At 50.8% G+C, this 21,325-nt stretch overlaps 1 protein-coding gene across 4 annotated transcripts in view; it reads left to right on the top strand.

Moving 5' to 3' along the window:
• Positions 1-13,937, top strand: part of WDTC1 (WD and tetratricopeptide repeats 1) — a 64,756-nt gene extending 50,819 nt beyond the window's left edge. For 2 of the 4 annotated variants that reach the window (XM_028113732.2, XM_088022544.1), the window contains exons 8-16: positions 343-437; positions 853-968; positions 2,394-2,469; positions 3,067-3,175; positions 4,344-4,517; positions 7,587-7,822; positions 9,302-9,488; positions 10,427-10,619; positions 11,964-13,937. In XM_028113732.2, the coding sequence (XP_027969533.1) occupies positions 343-437; positions 853-968; positions 2,394-2,469; positions 3,067-3,175; positions 4,344-4,517; positions 7,587-7,822; positions 9,302-9,488; positions 10,427-10,619; positions 11,964-12,161 (1,384 nt within the window). In that variant the 3' untranslated portion in view covers positions 12,162-13,937. The remainder of the gene's footprint in view (positions 1-342; positions 438-852; positions 969-2,393; positions 2,470-3,066; positions 3,176-4,343; positions 4,518-7,586; positions 7,823-9,301; positions 9,489-10,426; positions 10,620-11,963) is intronic. The other 2 variants (XM_028113733.2, XM_028113734.2) reach the window with 2 other exon arrangements.
• Positions 13,938-21,325: the final 7,388 nt, after the last annotated feature.

The following is a 21,325-nucleotide window of genomic DNA, read 5'->3' as shown; positions in this document are numbered from 1 at the left end:
ATGTCTGGCCTGCTTTACTTTCATTTGTGGGTTTAGGCAACCACTGCTGTTCCTCACACTACATGACCTGGCGTGGACCTTGAACCTTAACTTCATCATCTGTAAAATGGGGATAATAGGGTGGTCATGAGGACCAAGATGATGGATAGGACCTACTTGTAAAGCACTGTAATGTATGTGGCCATGGCTATCTATTTGGTGAAACTTTGGGGTTGCTCAGGTAAGGAAGAAAGGCACCTCCTTTCAAAGATAAAAATTTAGGTTTTCCTCTAGGGGTTGTGGTCTGGTCTAGCCAGGGGTAGTGCTAGGGGTTATAACCTATACGGTTTGCCTTCCCACCAGGAAGAGCATGAAGCAGAGCCCTTCGGCAGGTGTCCACACCTTCTGTGACCGGCAGAAGCCCCTTCCGGATGGTGCAGCCCAGTATTACGTAGCAGGTAGGGCTCAGTCCAGCTCTGGCCGCACATTCTTGGCTGGGTGTTGACTCTCTTTGGGGTGGTACAGGGAGATAGCATGGCGTGGTGGTCAGGAGTAGGGGTTTTAGACCAAGGCAGATGTGAGCTTTCATCCTGACTGCTATTAACCAGCCATCCTATGACCTTTGGCAAATTACTTAGCCTTGATGAGTCTTAATTTCTTTTCCATAAAATGGCGTTGCAATGATTAATGAGATAAAGTATATAAAGCAGTTAGCCTAGTGCATATAGTAAGTGCTCAACACTTGCAGCTACTTTTATGATGAAGATAATTGCTACCATTATTGATATGGTTGGCTTCACAGAACTCCCTGCCTCTCTTGGTGGGGGGAAGACGGGGAGCCTCACATTAGGGTAACTGAGCTGCTCCCCACAGGTCACCTGCCAGTGAAGCTGCCTGATTACAACAATCGTCTGAGAGTGTTGGTTGCCACCTATGTGACCTTCAGCCCCAATGGCACAGAGCTGCTGGTCAACATGGGAGGGGAGCAGGTAGGTATGGTTGCCCAAGGTGGCTCTGCCCCACCACCACCCCACATTCAGCAGCCAGGGCTTATACCTCACTTCCACTGCCATAAGCCAGACAAGAAGCAATAGCCTTATTGCAAATGACTTTATAGTGAAGTGTAGGAGCAACATGGCATCATTGGAATTCCCAGAGAGGTGCCCTGGCCTTAGCTTTTGCTTAAGCTTTAGAACTGACGGACCTGTCTTCCAATTCTGGCCTTCTGTGTACTGTGAGTTTGAACTGTGAGTGTCATTATTCTGAGCCTCAGTTTCCTCATCCTCCATTTTCCTAGGAGGAAACCCTGGGGCTCAGAGCCAGGCTGTGGGTTAAGACTAGCTGTAGGAGTGTTCCTTAATAATGGGGGGTTACTAACCCTTCTGTTTGCGTGTTCTCGGTCAGGATATTTAATAAGCCTTGCTTAAATCCATTTATTCTACAAACACTGAGCACTTACTCTGGGATTAGCATTATTATAAACATGAAGGAGACAAATGTGAAATATGATCCAGCCCAGGTTGACAGGAGACATGGCAAGTGAACCAGTTGATGACATTACAAGGCAAGGCGGATTATGTACCAAAGAACTGGGATGGAGAACAGGCGAATACGCTTCTGGCTTCAGATTGCTGAGCCATCACCTGGCCTAAAGATAGCATAAGGATGAATAGAGAGGCAGTCTAGCAGAGTGGTTTAGAGCCAGACAGACTTGGTTTTGGGTCCTGGCTGTACCACATGCTGCTTTTATGGCCCTGGGTAAATAAAGTCTGAGCCATATTTCTTCATCTATAAAAGTGATAATAATAGTACTTCTTGGGACACCTGGCTGACTCCGTCGGAAGAGCATGCAACTCTTGATCCCTGGGGTCGTGAGTTCAGAGTCCCATGTTGGGTGTAGAGATAACTAAAAACAATAAACTAAAGAAAAATAATAGTACCTCTTTATGAGGTGGTTTCTAGGATGAAATGAGGTAAGTCATACAAAACATTTAGCGGAGTTCCTAAAGCAAAGTAAGACTTGAATGAACATTAAATAATAATAGATAATGTTCACTCAGAGAAGTAGGTAGCATTGTTGCTTTGGGCAAATTGCTTCCCTTCTCTGAGATTTCAGTTTTCCCATCTGTAAAATGAGACATTTGGCTTTGTGACCTCTGAGGACCTTTCCAACTTAAACATGTGTTTCTAATTAATGACAGTGTTTTAAACAGTCCTCCCTCAGGGCCGGGAACTGGGAAGATGTTCCTGCCTGAGGTTTGCTCCATAGGAACCCCTCCTGGCCTTGCCGGATGGCTCCCTGCTCAACACTCACTGTGTTCCTGAGAGCCATCAAGCCACCAAGGCCTTGCTCATGGCCAGCCACATTCTTTCCTCACAGCCTCCGTCTCTTTTCTTGACCCCTTCCACTCTAGGTCTATTTGTTTGACCTGACTTACAAGCAGCGGCCGTACACCTTCCTCTTGCCTAGAAAATGCCATTCCTCAGGGGGTAAGTTCTCTCTTGGGGTAGGGTATTTCTGCTAGGGAGCTTGAGCGCATGCCACTTCTGCTGAGAAAGCTGCCCATTCCCTTGTGCTGTGGCTGTGATCCTCCGAAAGGACTAGATTTTCTGAACATTCTCTATACAGTAAGAAGGAAGATAACAGTAGGTCAGAGAGATCTGACAAAGGGGTTTGCATCACAGCCCTTTTCACTTCCCTCTGAAAAAGCAGTTTTTTCCCGTGGCTTGTCTCTTGAGGACCTGAAGTACTTGCCCTTCCTTTCTCGTCGTGGGTCAGTCTCCTCACTGACTCCTTCCTGGGGCCTATAGTTGATTTAGGCACTCCTCCCTCCCTTCCCCACACCCGGCAAGGGTAATGCCAAGTTGAAGCTGTGTCCCTCTCCAACCAGCAGAGGGCGCAAAGGCTTTTCTTTATGCACTTGCCTGCCTCTCTGTCAGAACTTGCTTTCTGGGAATGGATCTAACCCTGGGAGGATGGCCCACAGTGGAACCATCAGATCCTGTGGTAGAAGCTGGAGGGCTGCTGAGGAGCAAATGAGGAACTCCTCCTGAGTTGTGGCTGTTCTTTCTCCCCATCCCTGCCAGAAGTTCAGAACGGCAAGATGTCCACCAATGGTGTATCCAACGGCGTGTCCAATGGCCTGCACCTTCATAGCAATGGCTTCCGGCTGCCGGAGAGTAGGGGACATGTCAGGTGAGGCCAGCCTGACTTGTCCAGCCCTCCCAGTCCCAATTACACCTTATGGTACCTTACGGTATAATTGGAGGGAAGAGCATGTGTTGTAAACCTTCCATCCAGGTACATACCTCAGAGTCTGGGGACTGGGGCAAGGGATGTAATGGAGTAATGAGTAGTGGTTCCAATAGTGCTCCTACATGGTAGGATTCCAATCATGCTCAGACTGAAGCTCCAGTCCCTTGGTATCAGTAGCTGGGTCAGAACCCAGGGGCCAGCTGCCTCTTAGTACTGAGCTCTCTCTTAAAGGTATTCCACATAGATGGGCTTCCCCCATTATATTTTTCTTTGTCCCATACCATCTTTTGGCCTCTATTCACTGCCAGGCCCAATGCTGGGCTTTGGATATAGAGGGGTCCAAATCCTTTAAACTTTGAGAGAAACAGAAGTCTCTTTAGAGAGATCCATGGAGGAACTTGGGTGGTCACACAATTCAGCTCAGTGTGGAGGCTGGTGGTTAGCTACTGTCATGCCCAGGAGTTTGATTAAGAATGGCCTTTGGGGTGCTCGCCTCGGCAGCACATATACTAAAAAAAAAAAGAATGGCCTTTGGGGAGCACCTGGGTGGCTCAGCCAGTTAGGCATCCAACTCTCTATTTCGGCTCAGGTCTTGATCTCAGGCTCGTAAAATTGAGCCCCGTGTCGGACTCTGCACTCAGCACAAGTTGGCTTGAGATTATCTCCTCCCTCTGCTCACTCCCCGCTCATGCACGCATGCTCTCTCCCTCTCTAATAAATTAAATCAAATCAAATCGAATTCCTTTGGGGTGCCTGGCTGGCTCAGTCAGTGGCGCATGCAGCTCTTGATCTTAGGGTCATGAGTTTGACCCCCATGTTGGGGGCATAGAGTTTACTTAATAAAAAGAGAGAGAGAATTGCCTTTAGCCTGTCCATGACAGCTTCATTTCTGTTCCTCTGTTTTTTCACTGGTTCAGAGTATCTGGACATGTGCCCATTACCTATTACAGTAACCGAGGCCAAGGATAGAAGTGCTCCCCTCTTCTAAATGACAGTGCAGATGCCAGGGACCAAGAAAATCTGGGTGGCCCTCAGGCAAGGCTGCAGACTTCCTGAGAGGCTGCTTGACCTTCTTTGGCTGGCCTGACTTGGCTCTCCTTCCCCATAGCCCCCAGGTAGAGTTGCCCCCATACTTGGAGCGTGTGAAACAGCAAGCCAATGAGGCCTTTGCCTGCCAGCAGTGGACCCAGGCCATTCAGCTTTACAGCAAGGCCGTGCAGAGGGCCCCTCACAATGCCATGCTCTACGGGAACCGAGCTGCTGCCTACATGAAGCGCAAGTGGTGAGTGGACCTGGGCTAGGATAAGGGATGAAGGCAGGGGGCCTGATGGAGCCAAGTTGCCGAGGCCTCCAGGGAAGGTGGCAGTGGCATCCCACTGCCTCTTAGGGCTCCTTAGGCCCAGGCTTCTCTTCCCCACCTCCAGACTAGAAGTCAGGAAGTCTCGAGCACCAAGGAAGGTCACAGTGAAGTAGAACATGTTCACAAGGAGCTTCAACATGGTGTTTTGTTATAAAGTGAGATGGCCACTGGGCAAGTAGGACTTGAGAGAATGATTAATCCCAACTGTTGGATAATTGTGCCTTGAATTGGGACTATTGAAGGAGCAGTGGAATTCTTGCTAGATAGAAAAGAGGCATTTGGTGAATTCAGTTGGTATCTGTCTGAAATGATTCTGCAGCTCCTTGACCTTGGGGCTTGCTTTCCTATGCTCTCAGACCATTGGACTAAGCACAGACAAAATACCAGAGATCTGAAGCTGGCTGTGGGTCATGTTGGGTCATAGTGGCTGGTGGTAAAGGGGTAAAGCGGGTTCCTGAAGAATCTGCTATCTTTGGAGACCATCAGGGCTCCCAGCCCTTCTGCCTGCAGCACCAGCAGGCAAGCAGGCAGGCAGACCCCATCCCCCAGCCGGGGCCAGGACTGGAGATGGATAGAGCTGGGCCCACAGCCATTTCTGCTCCGTCTGGCATCCGTCGGCTCTGCCCAGACAGACAGGCCAGCTGGTGTGCCATCGTCTGGCTGCAACAAGGCAGGCCAGAGAGGGAAGCGTAAGAAACCCACCCAAGTTAGCAGGATGGTAGATGGGGCTTTGGGAAGGTGCCCCCATAGGCCTTAGCTCAGGCATCAAGAGTTTGCCAAAGACTCAGATGGCAACCTAACCCAGGAGGTGATGGTTTGGGGGCCATCCTGAGGTGTTTTGCCTCTCTGTCCCAGGAGTTGGGTAGAATGCAGTGTCCTCATCCAGGCTTTAGACTGAGAGCTGTTTTACTCTTGCATTCTTGCTAAGAGAGGCTGATGGGTGCCCTTGACATGTTCTCTGAACTCCTACTATGCACTAGATAGCAGGGCCACAAAGTTCTTCACTTTTGAGTTCCTGTGCTCCAGAGTGCGCAGCCTCTGGACAGAGGACAAAGACATGGTCATGGTTCATCATCGGCAAAGAGGCAGGAAGCAGTGAGTCTTTGAGTGGTCAGGTAAAGGGCTGTGGGCACTAAGAAAAGTTAGGCCACTTTAGCTGGGGTCAGGGAAGTGTCAGGAAGATGAGGTGTCTGATGGGCTTTAAGTGTGGGCAGACTTAGGCAAGGAAATGAAAAGGAGGAGGGGATTATGGGGGAAGGACATTCCCAGGGAGAGGAATGGTGTGAACAAAGGCGTGGGGGTGGGGGACTGACTGAAGAGCTTGTTTGCAGAACAACAAATCCATTTGGCTGGAGCAGAGGGTTCTGGAAGGGACTGGCAGGAGATGAGTCTGTGAGGTAGCCTGGGGCTGGCCTGGGAAGGACTTGGAATGCAGAGCGGTGGCGTTTTGGCCTGGATTCAGTGGGATGATGGGCAGCTACTGAAGAGTTTCGAGCTGGAGAGGGATGTACTGAGGGCTGCCCTTTCAGGGAGATTGATCTGGCAGTGAGTCTGGATGGGTGAGCCCTGGGGCCAGCCTGCTCTCCCCATCCCCACATGCCTGCCAGTGACCCCTAGAATGTCACATTCTGTCCCAGGCCAGTCTCTCCAGGGCTGCCATCTGCTCCTGCATGCGGTGGGAGCTGTCACCCCCTGGCTCCTGGTTGGTCTCTGTCTGGCTCTCTCCAGGAGCTCTGAGGGGCACTCTGCAGGTGGTAATTGGGTTTCTGAGCAGTGCCTGCTCCTTCATCACAGCCAATCGTTCTGACGCAGGCCATACCTTCAAAGCACTCTGTCCCCTGCCTGCTCCCACGCTGGTGAGCTGCTCGTTCCTGATCTGAGCATGGCTGCCGTAAGGGCTGAATGCTCCCTCTGAGTGCTGTTGGAGAGGAGAGTCAGGAGGACCTTTCCCCTGTCACGCCAGCTTTGGCCCTATGCAGGAGGGTTGTGAGCTGGGCCTTGGTGGAAGGAGCATCAACTCTGGGGAGTGCTGCTTGGCACAGTTGGGTCCTAGGCCTGCCTCAGCCCAGCAGGGAAAGGGGAAAAAAAAAAAAGGCTACCAAAGGAGAAGTGGCTCCTGTGACCTGTCTGGCTTTCCAAACGACAGGTGGGAACAGATGAGAGGTGCTGGAGGAGTGTAGCCTATATTCTGGCACAGGGTGGAAGAGCAGGGGACTTCTCCTTTGACCCCTCCCCTCTCGCTCTCCCCTAAAAACCATCCCCATTTCCCTTCATCCATGCTTTGGGAGGTTGAAGAAGTGAGTGGGGATGATTGGGCGTTCCTGGCATGCACACCCCGCTTCGCCATCAGCTTCCAGAGAGCTGACTCTGCCAGTCTGTCAGGCCCCATCCTTCAGCCCCGGGAGGTAGAGGCTACAGCTGCTGTGGATCAGTCAGCCAGGACAGAGGGGGGTCTGGCTGAGGGCTTGCTGCCTGCTGGTCAGACCCTGAGTCCCCAGCCTGGCACTTCTGGCTTCCTCAGACCGCAGAACTGTCCTTGAGGGCCCCCCACCTTGGCCATGGCTTTGAAGACCAGCCAGGGGGATTTGAGGAGGTAGTTGGAGGAAGAGAGAAGGAGGGCTTGGGGAGCCTAAGGTGGGCAAGATGCCAGGCCTGCTGCAGAGCTGCGGGTGCCTGGGGTGAGCCCGTGCACAGTTGCACTCTGTGCCCAGCAGAGGGCAGCCTGACACTGTTTTTCACACACAAGCGCGCGCCACCCCCATCCCCCAACCCCCCCCAAGACTTCAGGGTTCCTGACTCATCTCCTTAACATACTCTATCTCCTGGGGAGCAAGGCCTGGGCTGAGCCAGGGTTCTTTTCATTTCCAAGTACCCTCACCCTGAGATCTGTCAGAGGTGAGCTGAAGTGGCCACAGGAAGCAGAGGAGGCCTGGTAGACTCCTTGCTTGCCAAGTGGCCCCACCTCCAGGCCACGCTCCCCTGCCTTCCCAGGGACGGCGACCACTACGATGCCCTGAGAGACTGCCTCAAGGCCATCTCCCTAAACCCATGCCACCTGAAGGCACACTTCCGCCTGGCCCGCTGCCTCTTTGAGCTCAAGTATGTGGCTGAGGCCCTGGAGTGCCTGGATGACTTCAAAGGGAAGTTTCCGGAGCAGGCCCACAGCAGCGCTTGTGACGCACTGGGCCGCGACATCACGGCAGCCCTCTTCTCCAAAAATGACGGTGGTGAGTGGGCACTGAGGAGGGGGTGCTGTCTCTTTCTATTTGAGGTCCTATGGGACAAGCTGGAGAGGACATGGTTCTGAGATTAGAGAGGCCTGGGTTCAGATGCTGATTCAGAAATCATGTGACTTTGGGACTCAGTTACCTCCTCTGTAAAGGCAGAGTGATAACACTCCCATTTAGGGTTTCTGTTGAGGATTCGGAATAGCATGTTTAAAGCACCTGGCGTAATGCCTAGGACTCAGGACAGGAGTCAGCTGAGCCCAGTCAGGCCATCCGCATAGCTCTAGCTGGGCCTTCTCAGCTCCTCACAGACAGGGCCTTAGCTGTGAGTGAGGGGCAGCAGCTGGGGGTTGCACTCACTCCAGTTTGGATGCTGGCAGTAGAAATGCCTCATGCATGGGGTGTGGAACCTTTGGTTCCAGCCTCAGCTCTGCCATGTGGTCACCGTGTGACCTTGAGTAAAGCACAGCCTCTCTGAACCCACTGCCTTACCCTCACAGAGCGCATTCGAAGCCCTGTCCAGCTTACCTCAGTAGCATTGGAGAGTGAGCTGGGTTTTGTGATGAAACATGAACTCACTGGAGGCAGATATGGATCCTCACCTCTCTCCAATGCAGTTTACTAACCATGCGATTGATTTGTTTGAATAGTTATCAAGCATCTACCATGTGCTAGGCCCTGTGCTGGGTCCTGTGTGTACAGCTGTGAACAAGTCAGATGGGATTTCTGTATTCATGGAGTTTACAGCCCTAGTGAAGGAACCAGGCAATGAAGGAGAGACGGAGTGTGATGAGTGCCACAGAGGGCTGATATGGTATAGGTGCATGGGGCAGGGCTTGATGTCAGGCTGGGGTTCTAGAGGAGGAGACATTTAATCGGAGATCTCAAGGATGAGGAAGAAGAGGTAACTAGATACAAAGTGTAGTTGTGAGAGGTGAAGACTTCCTGGCCTAGGGACCAGCATATACAAAAGCCCTGAGGCAGGCAGAATCAAGGCACTTTTAAGGCACTGAGAAAACTGTTGTGATTTTACCCAAGGCACTTAACCGGTCAGTGCCTCATTTGGGATCTATAACTTGTCTTCCAGGGAGGAAGGGCTTGGACCTTACTGCCTTCAGACCTGTGGATCTATTTAGAAAAATCATCCCTTCAAGGCTCTCAGTAGTGCTTCACCTTCCCTCCCTGCCTCTTACCTCCACAGAAACAGACTGTGGGCCTGTGCATCCTTGGGGCTTCCAGACATTACTCAGGGACCTGAGCCAAGGCCCTCCTAGCGTCTGAGGTCCCCTTTTGAACATCCTCAAGGGCTGGGTCCAAAGATGCTTCTTCCTCACAGTCATTCCAGCTTTCCAGGGTAGGGGTGGAGGCAGGTAGCCCTACATTGTCAGCACTCGGGCTGAAAACAGGCCCAGGTGTGGAGACGAGGTAGGGGAGGGGAAAGATGGACAGGTCTCACCTTTCCTTGCTCTCTGCCCCTAGAGGAGAAGAAGGGAGCCGGCGGTGGCGGTGGCGGTGGCGGTCCTGTCCGCCTCCGCAGCACGAGCCGCAAGGACTCCATCTCAGAGGATGAGATGGTGCTGCGGGAGCGAAGCTATGACTACCAGTTCCGCTACTGTGGCCACTGCAACACCACCACGGATATCAAGGAGGCCAATTTCTTTGGCAGGTCCGAGGCCCTGAAGAGGAGGAGGGCACAGCCCGGTTGGCAGCAGGAGGTTGGGGGGGCGGGGTACGGCGGCATAATGCTTTTAGAAAAGTCTCAGATCCGGGATCTACCTCTGTATCTTTCACCAAGTGGCTTCACCTTTGTGGGCCTCAGTCTCTTCACCTGTAAAATGAAACCAGCCATCCCCACTCATGGGGCCATAATGAGGTAATCCACAAAGCGTCCAGCGGGGCCTGGACTCTGCCTTTATCCCCTACCTCCTCTCCCTCTGTTTCCACGTGCCAGAGCTTGGTTTCTTGATGTGGATGCTTGGAGCTTCCCTCTACTGGGGTGTGAGGCAAGAGTCCTTAGAAGAGGCTGGCAGTCTTGGCACAGTTGTGTGCTCAGAACTGTGCCCCCGGTACTGAGGGACATAGCCCATGTTCCAGACCCCATCACCCCCAACTCTCCTGGCCAAAGATGGTGTACTTTCTTTGGGCAGGTGAAACACCTGAATGTCGAGAGTCTCTCCATCAAGATCCCCTCTAAGTGTCAATGGTGTGTGAGGGGCAGATGTACTATAGAGTGGGGGTTCTGGACCCAGGAAGGCTAGGACTGCTGAGGGAAGGCTTAGATAAGAGTGTTCCCAGAGACCTAAGAGATGCAAGATCTCATCCAGCACCCAGGGAGCTTATAATGTGCATTGAGGGAGAGTATCTTCGAGGTACCCAAGCAGTCCCTGATCCTGAGCTTAATAGCTGCACAGCGACTACGGCTCTGCAGAATGGAGAGGGTTACCATGTGTGGGGGAGTTCTGAGCCATGTCAAGACCCCAGAGTTCAGGGTGACTGAGCAGCTCCAGACTTCCCTGCTCCCCCTTGCCCTAAGCCACACAGCCTCTACTTGAGGCTGTAGGGCAGTACCCCACCTGACCTCCCTGCCCTTTGCCCCTCTGCCAGCAACGCTCAGTACATCGTCAGTGGCTCTGACGATGGCTCCTTCTTCATCTGGGAAAAGGAGACCACCAACCTGGTCCGCGTGCTCCAAGGGGACGAGTCCATTGTCAACTGCCTGCAGCCACACCCCAGCTACTGCTTCCTGGCCACCAGCGGCATCGACCCTGTTGTGCGGCTCTGGAACCCCCGGCCAGAGGTGAGGGTGCAGAGAAGATGGCCAAAACTAGACAAGGAGAAAGGCTGGGCTGGACCCTGTGCACGGCCCCTGGCTGAGCCTGGGATCAGAAGGGGAATGAGTCACCCAGAGACTAGAAGCTGCTAGGATGAGGGAACTCTTACTCAGGGGCCCAACGCTGTGTCAAGGTGGGAGCCATCAAATCCTGAAAGTGCCAGATGCAGTAGGCAGTTCCAGGGGCAGGAGTAGGTGCTCGCCTTCTAGAGGCATATCCCTGAGCAAGCTGAGAAGATGAGACTCCCATACAGGAAACAGTAACCGAGGGGTGCAGGAGGTAGGGAGGGAACCAGAGCATCTCCAGCACCACCTCGTGAGAACAGTACCTCAGGGGCTCCCTAGGGACCTCATATACCACCGCGTTGTGTCCTCCCCGAAGCTGGGCAAAAGCCATTCCCTTGGTTACCTGGAAAGTATGCAGGCTCTGGAGTCTGGTGAGGCTCGGTTTGAATCCTGGTCCCTTCACTCACTGCCTAAGGGACTCAACCATCTCTGGCCCAGGTTTTTATCATCTCCACATTGGAACGGGAATGACAGCACCACCTCAAAAGGTTGCTTTAAGGGTAAAGAAGTGATGCCGGTGGAGTGTCCACAGGGACACTTAGGGTGGGGTGGTCCCCTCCACTCCCAGGGTGGGTAGCCCGGCAGGCTGGCCTGAGGCCTCCCCTGCCCTCTGCCTCGCTTCCTTCCCCTCTCGAGCCAGCAAGACAGAAGTCAAGGGGTGTTCTAATTACAGAGGCATTTTACTGTGAATTTTAAGGAGAACCCTACAGGCCTGTCCCATGAGGGGAGAGGAAACGGGTAAAGGAAGGACTGTTGGGAGTGATGACAGAAAAGAGTAGGACGGGGGTGTTGTCTGTGCCCCCACCTCGGGCGTCTGGTAGGTGTGCCCGGCAGACCCTGGTGCGAGGCCTTGCACATGTGTCCCTGTGTGGGCCCCCGTGTATATGACCCCATGTGGTATGTCCCCGGCGTCAGGAAACGATACGTACCCTGATGTGTGTATGCCCCCCAGTATGCATCCCCGCGTGTGTCCCCCCAGTGTGATTACCAGATGGGCCCCATATGTACAACCCCATGTGGTGTGTCCTCTCCCTCACGTCTGTATCCTGGTGAGCATGAATCCTGTCCATACCCCGGATGCGCATTCCCTGGCACCCAGATGCACATATGAGCATGTGTACAAATCCCAAGTACATCTCCTTGTAGGTGCAGCCCCCTCTACATCTATCGCTCCATCTGTGTGTGTGTTTGCCGACCTCCCCCCACACACATATATCCCAGTGGTACGTGTGCCTTCCCCCACAGAGCGAAGACCTCACAGGCCGAGTTGTGGAGGACATGGAGGGTGCTTCCCAGGCGAACCAGCGGCGCATGAATGCCGACCCACTGGAGGTGATGCTGCTCAACATGGGCTATCGGATCACAGGCCTGAGCAGTGGGGGTGCTGGGGCCTCTGACGACGAGGACAGCTCCGAGGGCCAGGTTCAGTGCCGGCCCAGCTAGACCCTCCTAGCTCTGGTCCCCAGCCCCTGCTACTGGCTGGACCCTTCACCATGGGCAGGAGGTCAGGGGGTTCTGTTTTGGTTTGTCTTCCCCTCCTCCCCCCATTTTTTCATTTCCCTGTTTTGTTTGTTAGTTTGGCATTGGGGGTGGGGGGTTGCTACAACTTGCTGGCTTTCAGACTTTTGGGCAGATTGCCCCTTGACTGGCCCCAGCTCTGAGCAGAAGAGCAGGAGGGGAAGCCCCTCCAAATACCCCCCACCTCCCACTTCCATGTCCCTAGCGGGCTCTGGCCTGCCTCAGGTTGGGAGGCAAGAGCTGAAGCTGTCTTCAAGGATTGCCCTACACTTCAGTTGGCAACAGGAAGGGGAGTGGAATTCCAGTCCATAAGGGCTAGCCTTGACCTGTTGCCACTCTTGCTCCTACGGGCAAGGCTAGCTCCTCTGTGGCTTCAGGGAAGGTTCTGAAAAAGGATGGGGTCCCACCCTCCCTCCAGAGCCACCATGTCAGGGTGGAAGCAGAAGGAAGGTGGGAGTCCTGCAGTAGGCAAGGCCAGGCCCTTGCCTGGGCAGGAGAGCGTCCTCGCCCTTCTCCCAGTGCTGGCTCTGGACCCTGCACCTGCGCTCACTGGCCACCTCTGGGGGCTTAGCCTTTCCCAAGGACCCTGGCAGAGGGTGGAGCACCACGCCATACCCTTCTGCACTGCACTACGACCACTCCCACTCCCCTTTCTGGGGGCTCCTTGGCCTCACTGTGACCTTTCTGCCAGAGCTCCCAGCCAGGCCTACTCTGCTGAGGTGGCGCTCCCTGCTAAGGGCCCTTTCTGCCCTCCCTCCCACCCCACATGCTGAGCCGCCACAAAGACCAAAGAAGTGATGGCTTTTCTCTGTCCCCTTGCTGCTCTGGGGGGAGGGGGGTGGGTCTCCTGAGCCACTCAGACGGGAAAATCCCTAACTTGGCCCCCTCCCTCCTCAGCAGCCCCAAGCTTAACACTGGACAGCAGTCACCCCACCACTCACCAAGCCTCTCTCTGCCCCCTTGGCTCTCAGCTGGGAGCTGCTCCTGATAGTTGCTCAGCCTTCCTCCCCTCTCCCCCCCTTTCCCCTCAGTGCTTACTTGGCTCCAGCCCTCCAGCTGCAGCCTCCCTTCTTCCCTCCCTCCGTCCTTCCCTCCCTCCGCCTGGTCTCTGCCAGGTGCCTCCTCTCAGTCAGGCTTCAGAGCAACCCTGGAGACAGGAGGGCCATGTTAAAAGCTTTTTCACAGTTTTAAGAAGGGGGGGCGGGGGGGTGAGGATAGTGGTGGGGGGTCTGGCACCATCTCGTCATTGCTTTAATCCCAGCAACACAGGTGGCAGCTTCTCCCCCCTCCGCCCCACCCAGTCCCTCTCCCACCCCTCTCTCCTAGCTTGGTAATGAAGTATATTTATTGGTGAAGGAAACAGCTGCTGCTGCTTTTCCTGCTGCTGGGACTTGCTCCCCTGTCTCTTCTCCATGACCTTTCTCGAGCCAGGGAGGGGAAAGCAGGAGTGCGGGGGCTGGGCCCTGGGGCCCAAGGACCAGCAGGGGCCCCTTTTGCTTTCCTGTGTTCGAGCCACCTGCCATTTCCTCTCTCCCTGCCTCCCACCCTGCCCCCCCTACCCCCTGCCTGCCCAGCCTGGGCCCTGCAGTGTGGAGAGACACATAAGCCTTACTGTCCTCTGGGGGCAGGAGCCGAGCCTTTTTGTTGCTCCGCTCCCAGGAGAGTGAGGGTGACGCAATTGATTAAAACCATTTTGTTCTAGGTGTGGCTGCTGGCATTTGTGGGGTGCAAATGGGTCTTAGAACCAAAGTGAGGGTACCTGATCCCTCACCTCTGTAGCTATGTGACTTTGAGTAACCACATTCTACTGGGTAGACAGTAGAATGAGGCCTGCCTTGCAGGATCCCTGTGAGCAGTGGCCCCCCAGCATAGCGGGGCTGAGTGCAGCAGAGCCTAGCACTGATGGTTGTGAACTGCAGTAATCAGCTTTCACTCTCCAGGCTGTTCTCTCATGTCTAAAATAAGGAGGTTGAAGTCTTAGTGGCTTTTCAAACTTCTAAAATCAACCCAAACAAGAAATACACATTTTACACTGTGACCCAAGATACCCATGCTTATTTTTGTGTATATAATGAACGTAAGTTTTACGCAATAATATTTACCCTTGCTACATGCAGTGTGTTCTATTTACCATTCTGTTTTATGAAGGAGAAAAAATGCTGGCTATAACCCACTAAATGGATTTCACAACGTACGGTTTTTTGATGTGCCCTGGATTAGAGGATATCTTAGACCAGAAGTTCCCAAACTTTCTCAGCTCATAGCACTTACCCAGCATTAGTGGCTTGGTAATTTTCTCATGGAGCTTCTAAACCAAAAGAAATGCCTAACAGTTCTACTTATCAAGTAATTATACTCAAATCACATATTAAGAACTATGTCCTACCAAGCCACTTTAAAAAAAGAATAGTACATATAAACTAGAAGAAACAATATTTTTATTTCATTCTTAAATACAGTAACTAATGGGATCTGTGTGCTTGTTGGGCACTATAAAGCTTGTCAGATTTTCTAATCAGATTGGACACTACTACCCTCACTTCCTGTTCCACATTGACTTTCAATTGCTTTTTATCACAGCAACCACCAAAAACCCAGCTTCTCAAAGATGACCTAACCAAAGGAATGTATCACAACCTGATGATGAAACTATGATCTACCTTGAGCTAGTAGATCTCTCCGTAGCCAGCAGATGTTGAGTATCTCCAAAATTTAAAATCTCCTACCACACCCCCTATGAATTTGTTTGGCCCCCCAAGGTTGTTGATGCGCAGTTTCAGGATGGTGGTTCAATACTGTGGGAACAGTAACTTCACTACTGAAATTTTGTTAATTCTTCTCTTTGTACATTTGGAAAGAACAGGGAGTGATGGGAAGGCAGCAGGGTATGCTAGGGTATTCTTGGTTTAATTCAGGAGACAGGAAGGAGATCCTGACAGAAACAGAAGCACAATAGGTGGTGTCATGAAGCAGGTGCTTTGGACCAGTATCACTTCTTTGTGTCCAAACTGAAGTCTGCAGAAACTTCTTCAAGACATTTGCAGACCAGGCGAGGGAGGGACAGTGTCCCAGGTCAACAGAGTAGTGTAAAGTCCCAGATTCCCTCCTGGAGCCCGAACGATTCAGTTCAGCTGCACAGTAGAGGGTGGAGTGGCTCATGGGCTGAAGGGGCAGTCCAACTGTAGAGGACTCCCTGTGCTTGACAAGAGGCTGTAGGCTTGGCCCTGTAAGCAAGGAGGAGCCATTGGAAGACTTCATTCACCAGGGGCTCCCTTTCATTTGGTTTGGCAATCCCCCCCACTTTTTAATAGACTATTTATTTATTTAAAGATTTTATTTATTCAACAGAGAGACAGCAAGAGAGGGAACACAAGCAGGGGGAGTGGGAGAGGGAGAAGCAGGCCTCCCACTGAGCAGGGAGTGACGCGGGGCTCGATCCCAGGACCCTGGGATCATGACCCGAGCCAAAGGCAGACGCTTAACCAACTGAGCCACCCAGGCGCCCCTAGACTTTATTTTTTAGAGCAGTTTTAGGCTTACATTCAATTGAGCAGAGTCCCATATATCCCCCTCTCTCCCTGGCTCGGAGTCTCCTATTACTAACATCTTGCATTACTGTAGTGTGTTTATTATAATTAATGAACCAGTATTGATTTTTTTTTTTTAAGATTTTATTTGTCAGAGCGAGCAAGCGAGCACAAGTAGGGGGAGCGGCAGGTAGAGGGAGAAGCAGGCTTCCTGCTGAGCAGGGAGCCCGACACAGGACTCGATCCCAGGACCCTGGGATCATGACCCAAGCCGAAGGCAGATGCTTAACCGACTGAGCCACCCAGGCGCCCCTGAACCAGTACTGATATATCATTATTAACTAAAGTCCATATGGTTCACTTTTTTTATTGTATAGTTCTGTGGGTTTTGACAAATGCATAATGTCATGTATCCATCATTACACTTTCATACAGAATAATCTCAGTGCCCTAAAAATCCCGTGCCCCGGCTATTCAATAGCATATGCGCGCACGTGCGCGCACATACACACACACACACAGACACACACACACACACACAGACACACACACACACACACACACCATAGGGGTAAATCTGACAAAATATGTACAAGATCTATATGAGGAAAACTATAAAACTGATGAAAGAAAGAAAGGAAAATCAAAATAAATGAAGAGATACTCCATGCTCATGTATAGGAAGACTCAATATTATTAAGATGTCGTTTCTTCCCAACTTGATCTATAACTTTAGTGAAATCCCAATCAAAATCCAGCAACTAGTTTTGAGAATATCGGCAAATTGATTCTAAAGTTTATATAGAGAGGCAAAAGACCCAGAATAGCCAACACAATAATAAAGTCAAGGAAGAACAAAGGAGGATTGGCATTACCCAACTTCAAGATTTATCATAAAGCTACAATAATCAAGACAGTGTGGTACTGGCAAAAGGACTAGACAAATAGATCAATGGAATGAGTAGAGAACCCAGAAGGTGAGCCACATAAATATAGTCAGCTGATCTTTGCCAAAGGAGGAAAGTCAATTCAATGAAAAAAGGATAGTCTTTTCAATAAATAGTGCTGGCTTTAAACACTGTACACCATTCACAAATGTTAGCTCAAAAGGGATCATAGACCCAAATGTAAAACAAAACAATAAAACTTCTAGAAGATAAACAGGAGAAAATCTGGGTGACCTTGGGTTTGGTGATGAGTTTTTAGAAACATCAAAAGCACAATCCATGGAAGAATTGATAAATCGGGTTTCATTAAAAACTTCTCCATGAAGTCATCATTACGAGAATGAAAAAGACAAGCCAAGGACTGACAAAATATTTGTGAAACACGTCAGATAAAAGGTCTGTGCCCCCAAATATACAAAGCTCTACAAAGAACTCTTAAAGTTCAATATGAAAACTAACAACCCAATTTAAAAATGGGCAAAAGATCTGAATAGACACTTCACCAAAAAGATATACAGGGGACTAATGAGCATACAAAAAGATGCTCAGCACTATGTCATTAGGGAGTTGCAAATTAAATCAACAATGAAATCCCATTATATACCTATTAGGATGGCTAGAATCCAAAAACTGACAATACCAAATGCTGACAAAAATGTGGAGCACCAGGAATTCTCATTGCTGGTGAGAATGCAAAAATGGTACAGCCACTTGAAAAGACAGTTTGGCAGTTTCTTACAAAGCTAAATATAGTCTTACCGTAGGATCCAGCAATTGCTCTCCTTAGTATTTACCCAAATGAGTTGAAAACTTATGTCCATGCAAAAAGCTGCATACAAATGTTTGTAGCAGCTTCATTCATAATTGCCCAAAACTGGAAGCAACCGGGAAGTCGTGCAAAAGGTGAATCGACAAATCGTGATAGAGCCACACAATGTATTATTCAGTGATAAAAAAAAATGAGCTATCAAGCCACAAAAATACGGGGGAAACCTAAATGCATATTGCTTAATGAAAAAAGGCAGTCTGAAAGCCACATTGTGTGATTCCAACTATATGACTTTTTAAAGAAGGCAAAACTAGAGGGAGTAAGAAAGGTTGCGTGGTGCTCCATTTTTAATGTGTTTCTGCATGTGTGACTCACCCAAAGCTCTCACCAGCCCTACTGATAAGAGAGGCGGGGTCAGATAAGCCCGCCCAGTGAATGTATAGCAAAACACTTTTTTTTTAAGATTTTTTATTTTTAAGAATCTCTATACCCAATCAACATGGGGCTAGAACTTACAACCTCGAGATCAAGAGTTGCAGGCTCCACCGGCTGAGCCAGCCAGGAACCCTGGCAAGCAAAACAGACATTAGAATTGGGCCCCCTGTGGGGCACCTGGGTGGCTCAGTTGGCAAGCATCTAAGTCTTGATCTCAGCTCAGGTCTTGATCTCAGGATCATGAGTTCAAGCCCCCGCTGCCACACTGGGCTCCACATTGGGCAGGGAGCCTACTTAAAAAAAAAAAATTGGGCCGTCTATGTTTGTGGTGGGTAGGTGTGGCCCTAGAGGCCTGGTCCCCGTCTCTGTGCTTCAGCACATGCTGAAATGTAGGTGCAGAAGGTAAAGGGCAATGAGACACTATCTAGCTCAGAGGTTCTCCACTCTAGTTATACCATCAGAATCATCCAGGATACTTTTTTTTTTTTTTTTTGAGAGGGTTGGGGAGCGGCAGAGAGGGAGAAAGAATCTGCAGCAGCCTCCATCCATGCTCAGTAAAGAGCCCTCAGGACTCAGATCATGACCTGAGACATCCAGGCGCCCCTCACCTAGAATACTTCAAAAACTACCAGTGTCCCACCCCAGAGATTGTTTTAATTGATCTGAGTTAGGACCTGGGCATCCATCCATTATTTTTAAGCATCCCAGATTCGGTCTAAGTATGGCCAGACCTGAGGATCACTGATCTAGCCCTAAACTCCACATTTTCAGAAGAGAGACAAGGAGTTCCAAAGAGGGGCAGGAAAAGGGGATGGCTGTCCAAGGAACCCAGTGAGTTAGAAGCAAAACCAGGACTGGATCCCTAATCTCTGATTCCTAGTCCAAGTCTTTAAAAATCATTTTCTTTCATAAATGTCGTGATCCTTTTTGAGCTCCTCCTCTGTGCCTAGCACTGGCTTAATGAAAGTGCACACAACAGACTAATCCCTGACCTCCTGGAACCTCCACATTATCTGGAAGATGTGCGACAGAAATGCGGATTGTGCGTGGTCCCTGAGCATTAGATTTCACTGGGAATCATGAGTCCTCCCCTGTACATTCTGCCATGGAGTGCCCCACCGTTTGCCAGGCTCTGTGTCTGGCAGGGGTGGTGTGGGAGGAAAGCATTCTGATGGACATGATGGCAGGCATGGGGTACTCTGTTGTTCGGTATTGCTCTGCCTCCTCTCGACTCATTTTTTTTATGTATAAAATAGCCTGGTCCTAGTGAGGCTAGAGTTTGCATTTATTTTGTGGTGATTTACAGAATCTCAGGCTGCTCTCAGCCTTATCATTCTTCAGTAGACCTAAGAGGGCTCACCAGCAGAGAGAGCCAGGGTCGATGCTCAAAACCCCAACTGTCTAATATGTGCTTAGATCTCAGAAAAGTTCCTGAACCTCTATGGGCTCATTTTCCTCATCAGTAAAATGGGTATTTTGATACCTGCTCTGGTTATTTCACTACATTGTAAGAAGGCCCCAAATCATAGTGAGATTATGTGCATCCAAGTGCTTTTTAAGTGAGTAAGCTTTCTACAATTGTGATGGGTGCTTTTCACTACTACAATAGCTAACATTGAGTGTTTATTTGGGGCCAGAAACCGTTCAGGTATAGCCGGTCGAATAAACCTTACAAGAACTCTATAGGATGTGAATTATCGTTTCCCATTTTAGATATGAGGAAACTGATGCCAACAGGCTCAGTTACTTTCCTAAGGTATGACAACCACTGACAGAGCTTAGGTTGAAACACTGGGCTTGCTGGCTGACTCCAGAGAGTTCACGTATTTAACCGTCATGCTTTACTGCCCACCTGGGAGTAGGAGACTTAGATTCTGGTCCTAGCCGTGCTTTCGATAATCTTGGGCGAGTTTGCCCATCTATAAAACGGAACAGAGAAGGAAGTCGTTTTGTAAACTAATGTCCAAAGAGTTAGAGTGTCTGTTCTCAAATGGTCCCCTCCCTACCGTGGAAAGGTTTGGAGAAATCCTGGAATACAGTTCAGGGCTTAAAGGGGAGAATCCCAATCTCCAGGAGCCAAAGAAGGTAATAAATGGAGCAGAAGCAGAAAAGCTGAAGAAGAGAGGACTCTGCCCTCACACACTCCAGACACACTGCATGACGCCCAACAGCAACTCCAGCCTGCAGCGGTGACCGCCCCTGGCTTGGCCCTGCTTCCCTGGGTTATTGATTGAGGTGATTCTTCCCCAGAGCCCTTAAGGAGACCATCAGTGATCAACAAATAGCAATGGTGACATTCCCTGAGCACTTCCTATCTGCAGGGTGTTGTGCTTGGCTACAGGGACCAATAGATCCAGTCAGACCCCTTCTCAAGGAGTTCACAGTCCCTCGGGGAGACAGACATGTAAACAGCTAATGCTAATGCAAGTACACATGAATATTCAATAGGTAGAAACACAGCCTTCGTGCTCTGGGAGCAAAGAGGGAGCATTTGCCAGAAACCTTGAAAGTAGTAGAGTAGGGGAAGGGCATTCCACTGAAGGAACAGTGTGAGCAAAGACAGGAGGTATGAAGTGCAGGAATCATTCTCTGAAAGGCAAACAGCCCAGTGAGGTTAACTCCAAGCAAGTCCAGAGGGAGACAGTGAGAGCTGAGGCTTGTAAAGTACGTTGGGGTTTAGAGTCAGACCATGGGGGCCTTGAACGCCAGGATGAGTGAGACAGTCTGAGGCAGGTGGTGTGTGAGCCATGGGGACTCATAAATGGGGCCAATGGAGGGGGTGCCCTCACTCCCACCAAGAGAACGTGCCCTGAGTTCACCCTTCAAACAAGCAGCATCTTGCCCTCGAAGATTTCCCAGCTTGACAGTTCCGGCTCTACTATCCTTCCCTCCCCCAGCCAGCCCTGTAAGTGGATCCAGATGGTCATTCCTATTTTAGGTCGGTGTGTGTGTTGAGGGGAGGGGTAGCTATGAGTCCTATCAATCCTTTCCTGAGCTGTCTGTTAGAGGAGCTTCTTCCAGGCCCCTGCTGTGATCCTCTGAGCCTGGAAGGAAGTGTTAGTCTTTGATGGAGATTTCCCATCTGTCTGTGGGTGATAGAGGTGGCAGCAGCGGAGGAGGCAAGGCACAGGCTAGGGAGGCTTTACGTTGGGTGAAAAAACCCAGGTGATGTGTGCATATGAGGGGGGGCCGTGTGGACAGGCTGAGGGGTGGCAGGGGGAGAAGCCTGGGAGAGAGGCCCCAGGGAAGTCAGAGGAGTTGGCTTCTTTCTCCGAGTACCTGGCAGTCTTCATGCCTCTGCTTCTGTAGCTGCCTAGGCCAAGGAACTAAGGATCTCTGATCAGACACAACTCCTGAGCACTGTGCCCAGCAACCTCTATGGGCTCCTTAAAAAAGCTTGGGACACCCAAG

The sequence above is a fragment of the Eumetopias jubatus genome, unplaced genomic scaffold (genome assembly GCF_037043125.1).
Source record: "Eumetopias jubatus isolate StellerSeaLion01/CBP00866 unplaced genomic scaffold, mEumJub1_p1.0 scaffold_4, whole genome shotgun sequence".
Lineage (NCBI taxonomy): Eukaryota > Metazoa > Chordata > Mammalia > Carnivora > Otariidae > Eumetopias > Eumetopias jubatus.
The sequence above is the reverse complement of the archived record's forward strand: the minus strand, read 5'-3'. Positions and strand labels throughout refer to the sequence as shown.